Source organism: Canis aureus, chromosome 31 (assembly GCF_053574225.1).
Source record: "Canis aureus isolate CA01 chromosome 31, VMU_Caureus_v.1.0, whole genome shotgun sequence".
Taxonomy (NCBI): domain Eukaryota; kingdom Metazoa; phylum Chordata; class Mammalia; order Carnivora; family Canidae; genus Canis; species Canis aureus.
In genome coordinates this window covers 18,529,832-18,549,241 of record NC_135641.1, presented here as the reverse complement: position 1 = coordinate 18,549,241, position 19,410 = coordinate 18,529,832, and the positions used below count along the sequence as shown (strand labels likewise).

Below are 19,410 nucleotides of genomic sequence, written 5' to 3'. Positions count from 1 at the left end.
AGCTTTTTTTTTAAATCTGGAATATGAAAGTCTTAGATTGTCTTATTTTATTTTTTTAATCTGGAATATGAAAGTCTTAGATTGTTTTATTTTTTTTAATCTGGACTTTGAAAGTATTGGATTGTTTTATTTTTTTTAACCTGGACTATGAAAGTATTAGATTGTTTTATTTTATTTTTTTAATCTGGAAAATGAAAGTATTAGATTGTTTTATTCTTTCCAGTTCTCAGATGCTACAGAACAGGGGCTGTGAACTCCAGTGCCTATCACCTGCCAAGCGGGTGAGTCGCATTACTGACTCGGTGAAGTGCTTGCCGGACTAAAGGGGGCGCCTCTTCAGCCCAGCTCTGCCTTGGTGATAATGTGGGCTCGGCTTTTCCTTCTTCCGAGATTAGGAAGAAATACAGATTTTAATGTGAGAAAAGATTTGTGAACGCCAAGATGGGAAGGTAACGAGAGATAAAGGTGCAGGCGCGGCGCGGGCGGGCGCAGCAAGGCGGGCCCCGCGCGGTCCCGGCGGGCGGTCGGGCTGCGCTGCGGCGGGCAGGTGAGCAGTGGGAGGAAGGCCGGGAGGGGAAGACGAAGATCAAAACACACAGGGATTCTAAGGGATGGACTCCGCTTCCAAATGCCGGTCTCCGTCGGCCTCTGAGATTCCATCCACGGATGAAACTCAGCCAACACCACTGGACAACAAAGTCGGGGTCGCCGTGTTGGTTCGCGCCCGCGTCTGCGTGCGAGGCGGAGGCTGCCTCGCCCCGCGGTCCCCGCGCCCCGCGGTCCCGGAGGCGGCAGGCGCCAGCGACTCTACACCCTCCGCAGCGCCCGCGGGGACCCGCCCGGGCCGGAAGTTAAGGGGGATTTCTGCGGGCGCCCGGCGACCCCAGCGCGCCTCTGCAGTCGAGCGCTCCGCTCCCCTGGGAGCTCCGGGTCGCGCCTCGAAGTTCTCAACCGGAAGTTTTGCCTCCCGGCCGGAGCACTTCCTGTTTGGTAACTAAGGGCGCGGGGCGGTTGCTAGGGCTGCGGTGGTCGGTCCTGCGGAGCTTTGCCGGCGCGGAGGGTCCCCTCGCGTGCAGCTCCCGGGCTCCCCGGACGCGCGGATCTTTCCTCCGCAGCCTGTCAGAGGTCCCCGATCCGTTTGCCGACATGAGTAGCGAGTTCCTGGAGGAGCTGCACTGGGACGATGGGTTTGCTATCCCGGTGGCAAATGAGGAGAACAAGATGCTGGAAGATCAGGTAAGGGTCAGGTGAAGAAGGCGAGGCAAAGAGGGGGAAGCTTTCTGCTTGGCGGGAATACCCTGACGCGTTTATCCCTCCCCTCTCCTTCCCCAGCTTCATCCCTTCGCCCTCACCCGCCTGCCCTTTTCGGTACCTGCTAAGCATCACAAAATATAAATTGAACCGATAATTAATATTCAGGACTAGAAAGCCCGAGGCGTTGCTCTCTCCGCCTCTCCGGCTCCGGGTTGCCTATTTCCAGCCTCCTGGGCAGGAGAGGAGGGGCTGCTTCCCGCGTCGGGTTTTTTCCTTCTTCAGAATTCCGCGCGGCTTGCAAAGTACATCTGAAAATGTGCTTTATTTAATCTCAGTTTATTCTTTCTCGTAGCAACAGTTGTTTGCGGTTGTTCATAAACCAACACGTTCTGGTTGACATTTCTTTTTTGAGTTTCTGCCTGGGACATTTAAAGTTGAAAGTGGCCCGAAGAAATATATATGTTCAAGAGGAACGTTCTAGTAAGAATGTAAAATGTGCAGCGTGCAGCTTCTCAAAGTGAGAATGTTGTCACAGGGTGATAGAAAATATTTTTCGGAGTAAGGCATACTTCACATCAGCTTGCAACCAGTGCATAATGGTTGTTAAAAATAAAATTGCAACCGGCTTCAAAAACTCTTAAAAACCTTGAAGAGTCAGTGTAAAGTTCCATCACGTGGCAATGCGTTGTGTTAGAAGCGGGTGCAAGGGGGACCGATGTTTACATTACTTTACGGAATGGAAGAGAAGGTTTTTTCTCTGAAAAATGAAAATGAAAATCCTTCACTGTTTTTTGAAGATTTTTTTTCCCCAAAATACTCGGATGTATTTACTCATGTCTAAATTAGAGGGCTGCAGTTTTTTGTTTGTTTTAATGAAGGGCAACATTAGGGAATGTAAGAGATTTAGCACTGAGTACTGAGGAATAATAATATTAAGAAGTACCCAGCTCTGGGTTCAGAGCCTAATTACCAGCAGTGATCATGTTTCTTCTTCTATAAACTGGAAATAAATAAAATAACTATTTCACGGGATTGTTATATAGCTCTAAGGACATTAATGCAGGATAAACTTCCATTAAGATGTTAGTTTTTGGTATTCTTGCCATAACATTTGTATACTTTTCTATGCATGTAAATTATATTAGCTATTTAAAAAATTACGGAACAATAAAAATAAGAGTGAGGGTCATAATTACTTCACTTGAAGAAAAAATGGCGTTAAAAAAGCAATTCTGGTACGTTTAAGCTATTCAAACAGAACAGAAGGATAAAATAAAAAATAGAGTGTTCCCTCTTCAAAATACCTACTCTTGACTATACGAGTGTGACTATCATGGCATTAAATAAATATTCCAGACATCATGGTCAACAGATACAGAGATAGAAAAGACAAACAAGTATTAAAAGAATGCAATCCTACTATCCGTGCTGTTTTTAACATAAAAATTTTTAATTAATAAAAATAATTTTACTTAAAAAGAAAGGGATTGTTGAATTTCAGGTACATATTACTCAATTACAACAGATAGTGATTGCTAAAATTATCTTAACATTAGGAAAAACTAAGAAAAAATGAAATGGTTAAATTATTGTGTAAAAAAATGCCTTGTTTCATTTGTTGACGGTATGGATTGACTCCTTACTCTTTCGTTTTTCATTTTTAAGACAAACAAATTAGTTGTCACACTTCTTTCCACCATCTTTTACCCCATTAAAAATAGTGGTTTTATTATTTTTATATTATCAAGGTTTATTTTGTTTTCATTCTATTCAATGTCCTTAATTTACTACAAATGTTTAATCTTAGTTTTATATTTAAATTGATTTAATGGGGATGCCTGGGTGGTGCAGCGGTTGAGCATCTGCCTTTGGCTCAGGGAATGATCTCGGGGTTCAGGGATCAAGTCCCACGTCAGGCTCCCTGCATGGAACCTGCTTCTCCCTCTGCCTGTATCTTTGCCTCTCTCTCTCTCTGCGTCTCTCTCTTAAATTCGGCCTCTCGAATTAAAAAAAAAAAAGTGATTTATTCTTAAAAAAAATAAATTGATTTAATGGTCCTTAATGCAGCCACTTTTACTCAGTTTGCCTTTTCTTGGAGTTTTCACTTTAATGGGTTCTATCCTTAAATATTGTTTCAGGAAAGATCTATAGTGCTGTGATTTTAATTCCTTGCATCCTTGGTTGCCAATTGATTTCTTGTATTGCCTGCTTTAAGTTTATATTCTTCAAATCATAGTATCAGATACTCAAGATCCTTTCTTTCTTCATCTACTCCTTCCTTTTATAGTCCTGTGTTTATTAATAGGGACTATTTTTTCAACAGGCTCATTTTCCAACTGTTAACTTGAGAATTCCTTTTATTCCTTTACCAAATTGATGCTCTGTTTCCTAGATCACATATCTTCTTTCTTGGGTTATTTCCTTATTTTGATGGAATACTTTTTTGTGTGTCCCTAAGAGGAGTGTGATAGGAAGTAAACTCCAAATCTGAAAATGTACTTTGTTTAATTTCACATTTGATGGTTTTGAATGGGTAGAATATTCTGGGTTAAAAATGTTTTTTCCCTACAGAATTTGGAAAGTACTATCTTCTAGTAGTGATGTTGGTGAGTAATCTGATATTAGAATGTTTTCCATTTCTTTGTAGGTTATAATTTTAATCTCTGGAAGCTTTTAGGATTTTGTGTAATTTTTATATTGTGGTTTTTATTTGGGCAACTCTATCAATCATATTTTAAAATTTTCAGATTATTTGCTTGTTTTTTTTGTAGCACATGGTCTTGTTTTAGGAGTACAGTGTTGTTTACAGTCTTGCTGAGTGTATATGCCTGCGTGTGTGTGTGTGTGTGTGTGTGTGTGTGTATTAGGTCTTCTTTGTGTCTTGAATTATGTTCCCTTTGGGATCTTTTTGTTTATCTTGATATCCTTCACATGATGTAAGTTTTCAATAAATATTCTAGTGGTCCTTGCATGACCTTTTATATTTAAAAGAGGCAAACAGTATTGTCTGGGAATTCTGTAGTGAAGGAATCATCAACTTGTGGAGGGTTAATCATTATGCTTTCATTAAAAAAAGCAGATGCTTTTGTTCTGGGTTCATTATGCAATCATAAAAGTTATAACTGATGAGGAAAATAAAAGTTATAAAACTGTATGCTCCAAACAACACAATAACTAAATACATAAAAGTAAAAACTACTATAAATACAAGTAGACTTTAACAAAAAAATACAGTTGTAATAGGATACTACCATATTGACCTCCTGAGAATTGGACAATCCTAATAGACAAAAGTAAGGATATTGAGCTATGAATAATGCAATAAAAATAAACACAAAGAGCATATATATCCCTTAAATAAACACTTTAAAGAATATGTCCATAAAACATTACAAAAGTGGATCATTTATTATACCAGAACAAAGTATCTTTATATGAAGTGGAAGAGCGATCAGAACTGTCTCTCCACCATTTGAATATGCAGCTAGAAGGCACTATCTGTAAGTCAGGAGGAGAGATTTCACTAGAACCAAATTGGCTAGCACCTCAGTCCTGGACTTCCCAACTCCCAGAACTCTGAGAAATAAATTCCTGGTCTTTAAGTCCCCCAGTCTATGATATTTTGTTATGGCAAACTGAGCTAAGACATCCATTTTAAATACTTAGGCCAATTTCTCAGATATATATTCCTGATAGCTCTTCTATCATGGAGAAATTGAAAGGGAAAAAAGTCAGCTTCTAGAAAACAATAAAAGAAGAGTGCTTCACACCTACATTAATTGGAAATATAAAAAATCTTACTTAGACAAAACTTATAGCCTTAAATGCCTTCATTTTTAGATCAGTGTCTTAGTTGGCTTGGGTTGCTGTAACAAAAGCCATAGACTGAGTGAATTAAAAAACAGACATTTATTTTTCAAGGTTCTAAAGGCTAGAAGTTGAGATCAGGGTGACAGCATGGTTGGGTTCTAGTGAGAGCCTTCTTCCTGGCCTGCCCATGGCTGCCTTCTCACTTTGTTTTCATGTGGCAGAGAGAAAAGAAGCTCTGGTCTCTCTTCTTATAAGGACACTAATTCCATCATGAGGCTCCTACCTTCAGGTCCTAATTTAAACCTACTTACCTCCCAAGACTTACCTTCCAGATACCCTCACACTGTGAGTAAAGGCCTCAACATATGAATTTGAGGGTGACACATTTAGCCCATAGCAATCAATGTGACAAAAGTAAAGAAATTAAGAACTGCTCTTAATAAATTTTAAAAGAACAGCAAAATAAACAAAAGAATATTAAAAGTAAAACTGAAATTAATGAAATAAAAAGCAAAAATACATATTTAATATTACTTTGTTTAATAAAATATAGGACATAACTTATTTATTTTCTTTCTTCCTTATTTAAAAATTCAAATGTTGTCTTTTGTACTTCATTGGATTTTGTTGTATACCTCCTGGGTTGTAGCCTCAACTTTGAGAACCACAGATCAAGAGCGTAAGAAAAGATATTTTTGTTTTTTTGAGCTTTCATATTACTTTGAGGGGTGACATATCTTAATTGTCCTGAGACTCCATCTTGTAATTTCCTAAAGTTTTTTTTGTTTGTTTGTTTTTTAATTGCACTGTTTTGTTTCTACTCAGGGTTCTAATTCAGTAACACACGAAATACATTAAGAAATAGGGTCTAAGCATGTGAGAGTTAGTTGTACTGTTCAGCTTGCCCTAAATCTGTTGGTTTTGCATAGGAGTTCAGGGAGGAGCTATTATACCTGGTGTGCCACTACTTTTCAGATTTATGGTTTATTTTCTGTGTTTTTGTTATATCTGTTACTATGGTTTTGTTTGCTCTAGAGATCTTGTGGTTTAATCATGCAATAAAATCTCATTTTTTCCCTTTAAGTACTACTGTATGAAAATTGCATTTTAGCAGTGGTCCCTGAGCGATTTCTGAGAAATCTGAGAGATTTCTATTGTCTTAATATAGTGCTAATTTTCCCACAGTAATCTCTAAATTGTCATATATATTAATTACAGTTGTCAAAGCTGCAGGAGGAAAGAGCAAGTTTGCAAGATCAGCTTCGTGACTATGAAGATCGAATTAATGCTATGACTTCTCACTTTAAAAATGTTAAGCAAGAATTTTCATTTACACAGGTACAGTAATATTGATATTCATGTTGATTATGTGTCGTCATGGAACATTTCATACTGCATTTATATCTGTGATTTTATTTTATTTTATTTATTTTTTGTGATTTTATTTTAGAGATACAACAGGAAACTTTAGCATAGCTAAACTATTATTAACATAACCTTGAACCTAAAAGTAGGTAAAAAAAAAAAAAAGGCTTTGAGGAACTCACTACTGCCACCAAGTTCAGGAAAAACTAATTCATTTGAAAGAAGAAATCATTCAAACAGTCTAGTAATATTAAGCATCAGATTATATGAGAAGGGTTTAGTGATGGCAGTGAGAAATGATTTTAAGCCAAAATAGACCTAATATAACATATGATAGAATTTCTGCCTCTTTTTTACTTTTTCATTGCAACCCACTGGTTGGAGTGGAGGCAAATAGTTTATACACTTCAGAAGCCCTATGGGCTCCATGTTATTTTAGGATCCTGAGATAATGGAAAAGTTAGAGTATACTTAGGATATTATTTAAGATAACCGGGGAAAGGGCAGCCCGGTGGCCCAGTGGTTTAGAGCCGCCTTCAGCCCAGGGTGTGATCCTGGAGACCTGGGATAGAGTCCCACGTTGGGCTCCCTGCGTGGAGCCTGCTTCTCCCTCTGCCTCTCTATCTGTGTCTCTAATAATAAATAAATAAAGTCTTTGAAAAAAAAAAGATAACCGGGGAAAGTATAATCCATTTTAGACATAAGCTTCTGTTTTATGGACAGTCTATGTATGTGTAGAACATCATTCCCTAATGATGGCCAGCAAATCAGCTCAGCAAATCAGCACTGGAGAGTTTACTAACTTCCCTTTCAGACTATTTTTTTAAAAATGCATCTACCTTTCTTTGAAAGGTATGTAATTCTTAAAAGTGAACCAAGCATGTTTTTAATGCCGATTAAAAATTAATACAGATAAGTAGCTATTTTATTGTGTACAAGTCTTATTAGGAAGCTACAAATTTAATGAACTTTTAAAAGTAATACTTGAGATTTTTGAATCCTGATATGATTGAAACATCCTTTTTTGAAGTTATTAAATCACTGAATTGGGGATTTGAAAGTCAGACACTCTCTATATGTATATTTTATTATAGTCAAACCTCAATTATATCAGATAATAGAGGGATCCTTGGGTGGCTCAGTAGTTGAGCCTCTGCCTTTGATTCAGGTTGTGATCCTGGGGTCCTGGGATTGAGTCCTGCATCAGGCTCCCTGTGGAGAGCCTGCTTCTCCCTCTGCCTCTCTATCTGTGTCTCTAATAATAAATAAATAAAGTCTTAAAAAAATAAATCAGATAATAGATACAAAAGACAATAAACTTCCTGTAGCACTAAGAGCTCTAATAGTTAGAAATAATACTGATGATGATAACTTTGAATCACTACAAACTCAACAGTCAACAAATACTATTTTATTAAGTAAAACTTAACACAAAGGCATGATGGTTTATTTTTTTATTTTTATTTTAAAAAATAATTTATTTATTTTTTCATGAGAAACACAGAGAGAGGAAGCAGAGACATAGGCAGAGGGAGAAGCAGGCTCCATACAGGGAGCCTAATGTAGGACTCAATCTCAGGACCCTGGGACCACGCCCCCAGCCAAAGGCAGATGCTCAACCGCTGAGCCACCCAGGCATGATGGTTTATTAATATATTCTGGGAAATATTTATAACCATCACTGTTTGCATAATCATTTATAAATTATCTCTTAATTAGAATATGTAATCAGTTTATAGAAACATCCCATTTCCCCAAATATTTTTATTTTAATTAATTAATTTATTTATTAATTTATTAGATTTTTTATTTATTCATGAGAGACACAGAGAGAGAGGCAGAGACACAGAGAAGCAGGCTCCATGCAGGGAGCCCAATGGGGGACTCGATCCCCGTCTCCAGGATCACACCCTGGGCCAAAGGCAGTGCTAAACCGCTGAGCCACCCAGGCTGCCCCTCCCCAAGTATTTTTAAATAAATTTTATTTCTTATTTTTTAGATAGGTAATGAGTTATATCTTTTTAAGTCTTACCATTTTAAACTTTAGTTTTCTGCTGTTTCCCTGGACCAACATGATATCTGAAAACTGCTAACAACAATATTTTCTCCTAGGTCATTCCATAAACTGACTTTCTTAAAACTATTGAGCAAAACGAACTACACTGAATCACAAAGTCTAACATGGCTTAGGTTTCAGAGAAATGGAATTAATCTAAGTATTTTGTGGGAATTTTGGGGGGCTAATGGATTATTATAAATCTTTTATAATATTAAAAATTAAAAAGTCTATCTTGTAAATTATTCTGTAGTCTCTTTGTAAAGCCAGGGAGCATGAGATTGAAAGTGAAGAGCATTTTAAGATCATTGCTGAGAGAGAACTGGGACGAATAAAGGATGAAATCCAACGACTGGAAAATGAAATGACTTCAATACGGGAAAAGAAAAGTGATAAGGAAGTATGTATTGAAATGTTACTTAAAATTTTGTGCTATCGTTCTTTTTTCCCTCACCCCCAACACCCACTAATTTTTTTTTTCTATATGAGAAAGGCATTCATTAGTTTCCTGACATACACTTACATTGTTTTTTGGACAATGAAGTGCACACAGAATTGTTGTTTGAATGATGTAATAGAATATTACATTTTTTCCCCATTATTCATTTACCAAATAGTAATTGAGCCATACCATGTGCAGAGTACCATACTGGCTGTCTATTATGTGATATGAAGCATAATTTATTCATTAGTATCATAAGATAGTAGGTATAATTTATTCATATCTTTTTAAAAGGCCACATTTAAAAAATTACTTTTAATATTGAGTTTCATTTTTCATTCAAAATTTTTACCTTTCATATTAATATATCAGACTGTGACTCTAATATTAAGCTCCTGTAACCTCTTTTTCTCCTTTCCTTAGTTGCCTGATTTGGGAGCTCTTTCCAAATTTGATTCATCTCTTTACATATGCATATACATGTAGAAATGCATATATGTATATGTATACACACATACGTATTGTATTAATTTGTATTTGCATATTGATCTGTTTTCTTATAGGACTCTAGATTTGTTAAATGAATATATTTACAGAATTTTTTTATTAGTTTCAGAAGTAGAATTTAATGATTCATCAGTGGCATGTAACACCCAGTGCTCATTACAGCACGCCCTCCTTAATGCCCATCACCCAATTATCCCTCCCCACCACCACCTCCCTTCCAGCAACTCTGTTTCCTAGAGCTTAGTGTCTCTTATGGTTTGCCTCCATCTGAATTTTCATCTTATTTTATTTTTCCTTCCCTTCCCCTATGTTCATCTGTTTTATTTTCTTAAATTCCACATATGAGGGAAATCATATGGTATTTGTCTTTCTCTGAGTGGCTTATTCATTTACAGAAATATTTTTATCTCCTTAACAACTATATTTATTTTGATTAGAAATACTTCCAAAATTTCCGTCTAAGAGGTCTGCTAGAGGCAAGAATCGGATTGGAAACGGAGCTGAAGGAGACATGGCTTGGGCTTGGGTTAGCATATCAAGCACATTATTTTCACTAAGGTTGTATATCCACTTGGGATGAATTTAGTGGAGTGTATTAAATATTGCTCTGAATGACTTTCCCTAAAACCTTTTTAAGCAACCTTTGACTCAACTACTATTCTCAACTTTATATAATTGTCTCCACTCTATTTTACAATTAAAGAATATAAGAATATTATAGTTATAGTATAAATATAAGAATATAAGAATGTTAGTTAAATAATTAAATATGGTATATTATAGATATCTGGAAGTTGGGACAGGGACAGGATTTCTTCTTTCGTTTTTAATATGTCCTATAGTATGTTTATTTTTTATTTTAGTTTGTGTAATAAATAATATTTTATAATCTCTCCCTGCCCCCTTTCTTTGGAAATTAGAATAACATATTTAAAACTACTCAAAAATTGGATGGTTTGAAATGTCAAATAAACTGGGACCAGCAAGCACTAGAAGCCTGGCTAGAAGAATCAGCTCATAAAGATAGTGATGCCCTCACTCTTCAGAAGTATGCACAGCAAGATGATAATAAAATTAGGGTGAGAAATTATAAATTGTAATCTTAGGTTCTCTTTGAATGTGTAGTATGTGAACCTTTTTACTTAAATTATTAGGTTTGTAATTTGAAAGCCATAGTTCTTACAGTCTTTTGGATCAAAGACTCCTTTGACAATCTAATAAAGCTAAGGATTATTCTCTCTTTAGAAAAATGACTATACTCAAATACAAAATTTTGCTGAAAGTTTTATAGATCCTCTGAAACCCTCTGACCATTTAGGGATTCGCAGACTCCAGTTTAAAAATCCTGAATGAAAAGAGTTTTCAGAAGCATTTCAGAGAAGAAAGTTTTATACAGAATATAAGTATTTTAACTTCTTTTGTCTAAATGATAGTTTGAATGCAACATACAGTGTTTGTTGATTTGAGACTATAGTGCTGTTATTTTAACATATTGTTATAACCATTACTTAAAATCTACTTGAAAATAAATGTGTTAATACTTTAGTATTATGAAACATGCTATTTTCTAATAGATTTAATACCAAATGAATTATTTTAAATAATTATAAATGGTGAAGTATTATATAATTTTTTTGAACTTACTTTAAAATTTAAGTAAGTAAAAATTCTTTTTAGAAGCAATTGAGTTTTCATTGCAGCCCTTTGGGGTTAAAAAATAATGTACATATTATTTGGTAGTTGTTTTAGATAGCAAATAAGTATGTATCTATAATATAATACTTAGTGTGAGATATGCTATTAGTTTTTAAGTTAAATGATAACGATGCATATTTTTACATGCAACTTCATCATAGGCACTGACCCTGCAATTAGAAAGACTGACTTTGGAATGTAATCAGAGAAGAAAGGTACTTGACAATGAACTTACAGAGACTCTAAGTGCACAGGTTAGTTTAGTGAAGATTTTTATTTCTTAATTGTCAAAGGGATGTATGCAAAAGCACTTAAATTCACAAAAACATTATTTGTTCTCTATCTGACAGTTAGAATTGGATAAGGCAGCACAGGATTTTCGTAAGATTCATAATGAAAGACAAGAACTCATTAAACAGTGGGAGAACACAATAGAGCAGATGCGGAAGAGAGATCGAGACATCGATAACGGTGCCTTGGTAAAGTAGTTGTTTGGTCCTTGCAGTGTTCAACTGTGTTATTCTCTTTTGTTTTTAATTCATTCATTTCAAGTGTAACTCACATTGTTATTTGAAAATCATTTTTGTATAGTTTTGATAAATGTTTTTCAAAGCTGACTCTTTCCATTTAGATATGTGATTTTCTGAATATTATTTGCTTGTGGTATTATAATGCTGAAGACTAGATCCTGCCATCTCCAAATGGTAGAATAAGAGAAAGTCAGTAGATAATATCAGTGTGGTAAAACCAATGCTCTGACTTACACCTGGTTGTCCAAGGTGCTTTGGATTTAACAGATGTGCTATTCAATAGTAATTACTGGTGTAGGGAAATGAACCTCATGGATAGCCAAAACACAAAAAGGGAGAGTCAGGAAAGAAACCTAGACTATGATAAAGTTTCACTTTTGTAACCAAGGCACCCATAATAGGGTAGAAGCTTGGAAGGGAAGGATACCACACTGATTAAACATGGACCTTGTGTTATCTTTTGCTACTTTCAGAGGTAATTTAGGAGAAGTTTTTTTGAAAATCATTAAGGGGCAAAATGGTGGCGAGCAAAAATGGGAAGTTTAGGGAAAGTTGAGAAGGAAAAGGAATTGAGAAGGAAAGAAGGCAGGTGAGAAGATGTGTTCACTTCCATTCTGGGACTACTCCCTGGAAAGGCAAGCAGTGTAGGTCATTGGGAGTTTGGAATTCTCATATCTGTATGAGGTTTGCTTGCTATATGTGACTTATATGTAAGTATATTATTCTTTTATTGTAAATTTCTGTAAGCAACCAACATTTTATCAACAAAACTGCTTGTGCCTTCCTTGGAGGGACAAGGGAGAACTAGTCTTAAGTATGAGTTCCTCTTAATTCTTGATGCTGATCTCGGTTTCAGACATCAAGTCCTGGCTGCTTCCTCTGTCAGTCAAATGTGACAGATCCAAGACTATGGATCCACAAGTGTATTCTCATACAACTCCACAGCTAAATGGACTCAGCCTGCTGACTTAGAAGAAAGTACAACTTGTAGCTCTCTGATCATATTCACGATGGTTCCTTATTGACATCTCCTGGTTGTTTTTATTGCAAGAGAATAGGGAGGGTGCTAAGAACTGGCTCCAGAGGTAGTGGTATGCTTCTACGTGTTTAGCAACTAGCTCCCAATTTGTAGCATTCTGATTTCTGTGATGAAACTACTTCTATACCAACATGACTACTCTCAACACAGAGTTGAGAGACGTTTCAGGCAGTTCTGGTGAGCCAGTGAGATCCAGTTCATGCCACTAGAGGATTTAATCTTTTGTTCCTTTTCCTCTAAAACAGTTCCTGCCTTCTTAATGTCTTCTTGGCAGGAGTCTGAGCATATGAACCTGAAATTGTCTTCCTAAAAGACACTTTTACATTATATAAAAAAGGAAAAAATCTTTTTCTATTATGCTTTTTTTCCAGTGTAGAAATTTTGGGATGTTACTGTACTTATCAGCATCACCTACAAAACCTAACTGTGAATAGATAACACTGTTAAAAAATATGAATCTTGAAGTAGGTATTCAGGTATTTGAGTAAGTGGTAGAAAAATTGATATAAGGCAGAAAATTCTAGAATGATCATTTGCATATATGTTTTGACTTGTCTTTGATTGAATTAACATAGTAGATATATAGAATACTACATTATAAAATGTTAATGTTATAGAGAACATATGGGAATACTAGATTAAGTAAATTTAAAATGCTTTTTTAAATGTAGTGCATTTCAGGGACACCTGGGTGGCTCAGTCAGTTAAGTGTCTGCCTTCAACCTGGATCATGATCCCAGGGTCCTAGGCTTGAGCCCCATGTTGGGCTCCCTGCTCACTGGGTAGGCTGCTTGGCCTTCTCCCTCTGCCTCTCTACCCTTAGCACCCCCATTCTGCTCATGCTTTTTCTCTTTCAAATAAATAAATAAAATCTTAAAAAAATAAATGTAGTACGTTTCAGATATATATCCATTTAATATGCTAGTATGTATAAAAGTACATGCAGCATTTCCAAAACTTACTCATTTCAGAACACATACCTTCCCCTAACCCTATTTTCTAGGATTAGTTGTTTGGCAGACCCCATTTTGGAAATACATTTTAAGAGTAAATTTTCCTTTTCCCTCGAATTCCTCTAACATGTTGCCATCAACATCACTTGTAAAAACCACATTGACCTTTTATTCCTCATCTCTAAAATCTTCTTTGTTCCCCATTGCTTAAAAATTGAACCTCTTTAACATGGCAGTTGAAAAATTGAATTTCTTTACAATTGGGCCCTAATTTCTACCTTTCCACCCTCATTCCTTTCATTTGTACCCACCCTTTCTTAATATGTCGTCATTCCATCCCTACCCTCCTACCCTATACTTTAACCACACTGGAATATTTATACATCTCCATTTATCTTTTTAGGCCTAATTTTAAAAGCCTCTTAAGTAATGCCTTTTAATAATTCCTTTTGGGTAGACTTCATCATCTCTTTGTTCCCATGGTGCTTTGTCCATATCTCAGTTACTACTTTATATATTCTATTTATTTTTTTGTCCCCAAGACTGGAAAAAGGTGTGAGTGAAGGCATTCCTATTGCAACCGATAACTAAAATGTTATTCTACAAAGATGAAAAAAACCTGGTACTGTGAAATATTTGGAAAAAAATCAATCATTGATTTTCAATCTCTTTAGCATGCGGCTCCCCGTTAAAGTTAATAAGCAACTGTAAACTGAAAGGAATAGATCAAAGACAGACCAGTAATTAAACTGATCCCAAAATATTTGTGCCCCTGGTGAAGCAGGCATTTTCTGCCTCTTAGAGACACTAGATTTGTGGAGTAGTGAAGTCATCTTTATGGCAAGATCTTCTCTGGGTTGCAAAACATCTTTTTTTTTTTTTTTTTTACTACTTAAAAGGGTGCCAATTTTGCTTATATCTTTTAATTCACTCCTGCATGTCTGTGACCTACAAAAGATAATATGATCATTAGAACAGTATCTTCAAACCTTTTTAATCATGCAGTCCATTGATAAAAAATTTTGAGCACTTATCCACCGGTGTACACCTTTATCAGCTAATTACATACATATTTTATTATAACTAATATAGTATGTTCAAAATAAAGCATATATAGCACATTAAAAAACTTTAAGGCTAAAAAAACTAAATAAAAAATAAAAAACTTTAAGGCTGATACATAAATATCAAAAAAATCCAACTTTCTATGTAAAAATATTCAACAATTATATTTTTTAAGATATCACCTTTTATATATAAAAGCTTGACATTTTCCTCATTTCTTTAGCAAAGTACATAAGAAAGAAAATGAGATCTTTAAAAATGTGAGCTTATAGATACTGATGTATAGCATATTAATATTTTGTTTTTATTCATATAAAAGTAAACTTTTTTTTTTAAAGTAGGCTCTATGCCCAGTGTAGAACACAGTGCAGGGCTTTGAACTCATTACCCTGAGATCAAGATCTGAGCTGAGATCAAGAGTCAGAAGCTGAAATGACTGAGCCACCCATGTGCCCCCAAAGTAGACTCTCTTTAAAAAAATTGTAAGAAGTTTTGATAAAATACTGAATATAATAATAGAAAAATAAAAGCTAAATTTCTTTTTGTTTGTTTTGTTCATCGTATTAAACATACTTAACATATTTTTTAATTTCAGGCATTAGCAAGGATAAAGCAGGAATTAAGAGAAAAAGAAAATTTGGTTAAAGAAAAGATCAAGTTTTTGGAGAGTGAGATTGGGAATAACACAGAATATGAGAAAAGAATTTCTGTTGCTGATCGTAAACTTTTAAAATGTAGAACGGAATATCAGCATCATGAAACAAATAGGAATCAGCTGAAGGATGAGGTATGTCAACTCAAAAGACTAGTTTGTGCATTTATGATAAATTACTATAAAAATAAGCATAAGAGCTCTCCTTTGATTAAGGAACTACTTCTAGTTCTTTTTCTTATGCCCCTCCAGTTGTGGAACTTTTAAGGTACTGCACTTGAGCCCTGCTTGGTGAAAGCAACAGGGGTGCCAGTCATATCACAGGTAGTGTAAAGGGCTCCCCCTGGAGTCGTGCAGCACACACCTTGCCTGTCGTGTACAATGTTTTGCAAGTGACTTGAGGCAAAAGCCTCCTGAAAGCGTCTAGACTGAAAATCATGATTATAACTGGCAAATGGGCAGATGTGAAGGTGAATATTGACATTAGTGATAACCTGAAGTGTCTTTCCAGTGCACAGGTATATGGTGGTTTTGACTCAAATTCTAGCTGGAGCTGTTTACTTAGTTCAGTTTTGCACTTCAGGAAGGGATAATCTTTCAGTCTAGTAAAGGGACAGTGTTGTAGTGGTAAAATACCTTGAAACAGAGAATAAAAAGTCTACTGCTTTGCTCTTTTCTTCTTTTGCAGGCACACATGCCCAACTAGATTGTTCAATAGGGAGTGTTAGTGATCCCTTTAGTTAGCAATAAAGGGATCTTTATGTAATTTGTGCCTTGAGGCCGCATCATCTGAAGTTAGCGGTTTATGCAGGAAATTGGAATACTGTAGAGCATTTCATTCTATTAGTTGTTACACTTTTTATTTCTGATAAAGAAGGAAAGTTTTTTTTCTGTCCAAAAAATTACTTATGACCCTAAAAAAGTAAAAATAAGCAGATTTCCTGTCTAAGTTAAATGTCATTGATAATAGTTCATTCTTAAAAATCTTAAAGTTTAGGGCAGCCCAGGAGGCTCAGCGGTTTAGCGCTGCCTTTGGCCCAGGTCCTGATCCTGGAGACCCGGGATCAAGTCCTACGTCAGGTTCTCTGTGTGGAACCTGCTTCTCCCTTTGCCTGTGTCTCTGCCTCTCTCCCTCTCTCTCTCTCTCCTTCCCTTTCTGTGTCTCTCATGAATAAATAAATAAAATCTTAAAAAAAATCTTAAAGTTAAAATCAATTGCAGAAAAGAAGACGGATTCATACATTCATTTATAATTTGTTTATTGAGATATAATTCACATAGTAACTCAGCCTTTTAAAGTATATATCAGTAGTTTTTAAATATATCACAGAATATGCAACCATCACTGCTATCTAATTTTAGATTATCTTTGTCCTTCAAAAAGAAACCCCTTACTCAGTAGCAATCACTCTGCTTCCCTCCTATCTAGCCCTGGCAACTGCTAATCTACTTTCTGTTTCTATCGATTTGCTGTTTGGTACATTTCATATCAATGAAATCATATAATATGGAGTACTTTATGTCTGAATTCTTTTACTTACATAATGTTTTCAAGGTTCATCCATGTTGTAGCATGCATCACTCCTTCATTCATTTTCTTCCTCCAAATTTTAAAATTGAGGCAAAGTACACATAACATGGTTTGCCATCTTACTCATTTTTAAGTATACAGTTCAGCGATATTAAACACATTCCTAATGTTATGCAACCATCACCACCATCCATCTCCATAACTCTTTTCTTCTTATAAAACTGAAACCACATGCTAACAAAACAATAACTCCTCATTTGCCCCTCCTCCTAGCTTCTAGCAACTACCACTCTACTTCCTGTCTCTATGAGACCACTAAAAGTACTTCATATGCATGAAAGTATTTAGCTTTTTGTGACTGACTTATTTCATCTGTTTCACTAAGCATAATGTCCTCACTGTTCATCTGTGTTGTAGCATATGTCAAAATTTCATTACTTTTTAAGGCTGAATACTATTCCATTGTCTGTACATATAACATTTTGCTTATCTATTTATCTGTCCATGGACACTTGGGTTGCTGTCATGGGTTAGCTGTTGTGAATAATGCTGCTGTGAGCATGGGTGTACAGTTACCTCAGAATTGCTGGGTGGTAATTATGTTTTTAATTTTTTGAGGGACCACCATACTGTTTTCTGTAGTGGCTGGACCATTTTATATTCCCACTAATAGGTTCCAGCTTTAGTTTCTCCACATTCTCATCCACACTTGTTCTTTTCTTTTTTCCCCTTTTTTCTTGTTTTAATAGTAGCTATCCTCATGGAATGGTATGAGGTGGTATTTCATTGTCGCTCTGATTTGCATTCCCTAATGATTGATGCTGTGAACATTTTTTTATGAGTTTACTGACCATTAGTATATCTTCTTTGGAGGAATGTCTGTTCAAGTCCTTTGCTCATTTTTGGATCAGCCTGGCTTTTTCTTTGGTGGTGGTGAATTTTGGAAGTTCTCTATGTATTCTGGTTATTAATCCCTTATCAGGTATATGATTTGCAGATATTTTCTCCATCTTGTGGACTGCTCTTTAACTCTGTTGATACTGTCTTTTGATGCACAAGTTTTTAATTTTGATGAAGTCCAGTTTATCTGTTTTTTCTTTTGTTGCCTGTCATATCCAAGAAACCATTGCCACATCCAATACTGTGAAGCTTTTGCTGTATACACCTTTAACGCATATATGTAGAACTCTATAATTTGCCAATATCATGCAATAGGTCATTTAAAATGTAATATCAGATCAAAAAGGAAAACTGGTTGGGATCCCTGGGTGGCGCAGAGGTTTGGCGCCTGCCTTTGGCCCAGGGCGCGATCCTGGAGACCCGGGATCGAGTCCCAAGTCGGGCTCCCGGTGCATGGAGCCTGCTTCTCCCTCTGCCTGTGTCTCTGCCTCTCTCTCTCTCTCTGTGACTATCATGAATAAATAAATAAAATCTTTAAAAAAAAAAAAAAAGGAAAACTGGTTAATATGTATTACATGTGCAGAATAGAACTTTTCAAAAGTGAAATTAATTTATAAGATGTAGAGTAAATATATAATTTCTGTCTGTTAACTAATGAATAGCTGGATTCTTTAAAAGCCACTGTGAATAGAAGTTCCAGTGATTTAGAAGCTCTAAGGAAAAATATTTCCAAAATAAAGAAGGACATTCAGGAAGAAACCGCAAGGTAAGAAAAAAAGATATTTAAAGATGTTTTTTGTTTTTGACCACTTCTATTTTTAAAAAAGATTTTATTATTTATTTATTAGAGAGATAGAGAGAGAACAAGATGTGGGGCTTGATCTCATGACCCTGAGATCATGCTCTGAGCTAAAATCAAGAGTTGGAACTTAACTGACTGATGCACCCAGGCACCCCAGTAATTGACTACTTGTAGAAAAATTATTAGATATTTAAGTTTTTGCTAGATAACTGTAAATGTATAGCTACTAAATTATTACACTTGAAAAAAGTTTTTCCTCAGTTTTTCATTGTAAAGGCTTAAGAACAATATTTTTATGGCTTATTAAATATATATTTAATACGTATATAAGGTTTACAGAAAGGTAACAAAAAGGTAATAAAAAAGTTGATGGCCAAAGAAACTTTCAGGTTATATGAAGAAATCTTAGGATAAACTATTCCTTGTTTGTTTGTATTACTTTTTAGACATGTTTTCTATTTTTTCCTCATAAATTCTCTCTAGGTTACAGAAAATTAAAAATCATAATCAGAGTGTAAAAAAGAAATTAAAGCAGATAACTGAGAAAACGATGTCTGTAGAAGAGAAAGCTACTAATTTGGAAGATATGCTGAGGGAGGAAGAAAAAAGTGTAAAGGTAAAGTTTTGTTTTAGCTTGTAAACAGTCACAGCAAATTTAGCAATAGTGAATTAGACTCTTGCAGTCAGGGAGACTGACTCAACAGACCTCCAAAAGGTCTGTTGAGAGGCTCTGCTTTCTGGTATGATCATATTTGTGATCAGAATTTTGAGTTGTTAGACTCCCTGTTTGTGTGTGGTCTTCTCTCTTA

The 19,410-nt window shown here is 35.7% G+C and overlaps 1 protein-coding gene across 1 annotated transcript in view; it reads left to right on the top strand.

Annotated features, from left to right (window-relative positions):
• Positions 1–997: 997 nt before the first annotated feature.
• CCDC39 (coiled-coil domain 39 molecular ruler complex subunit) overlaps positions 998–19,410 on the top strand; it is a 49,908-nt gene continuing 31,495 nt past the window's right edge. Inside the window, exons 1-9 of the mRNA XM_077879765.1 lie at positions 998–1,236; positions 6,283–6,402; positions 8,739–8,885; positions 10,355–10,513; positions 11,291–11,383; positions 11,480–11,608; positions 15,312–15,503; positions 18,462–18,565; positions 19,085–19,217. Coding sequence (XP_077735891.1) covers positions 1,147–1,236; positions 6,283–6,402; positions 8,739–8,885; positions 10,355–10,513; positions 11,291–11,383; positions 11,480–11,608; positions 15,312–15,503; positions 18,462–18,565; positions 19,085–19,217 — 1,167 coding nt within the window. The 5' untranslated portion in view covers positions 998–1,146. The remainder of the gene's footprint in view (positions 1,237–6,282; positions 6,403–8,738; positions 8,886–10,354; positions 10,514–11,290; positions 11,384–11,479; positions 11,609–15,311; positions 15,504–18,461; positions 18,566–19,084; positions 19,218–19,410) is intronic.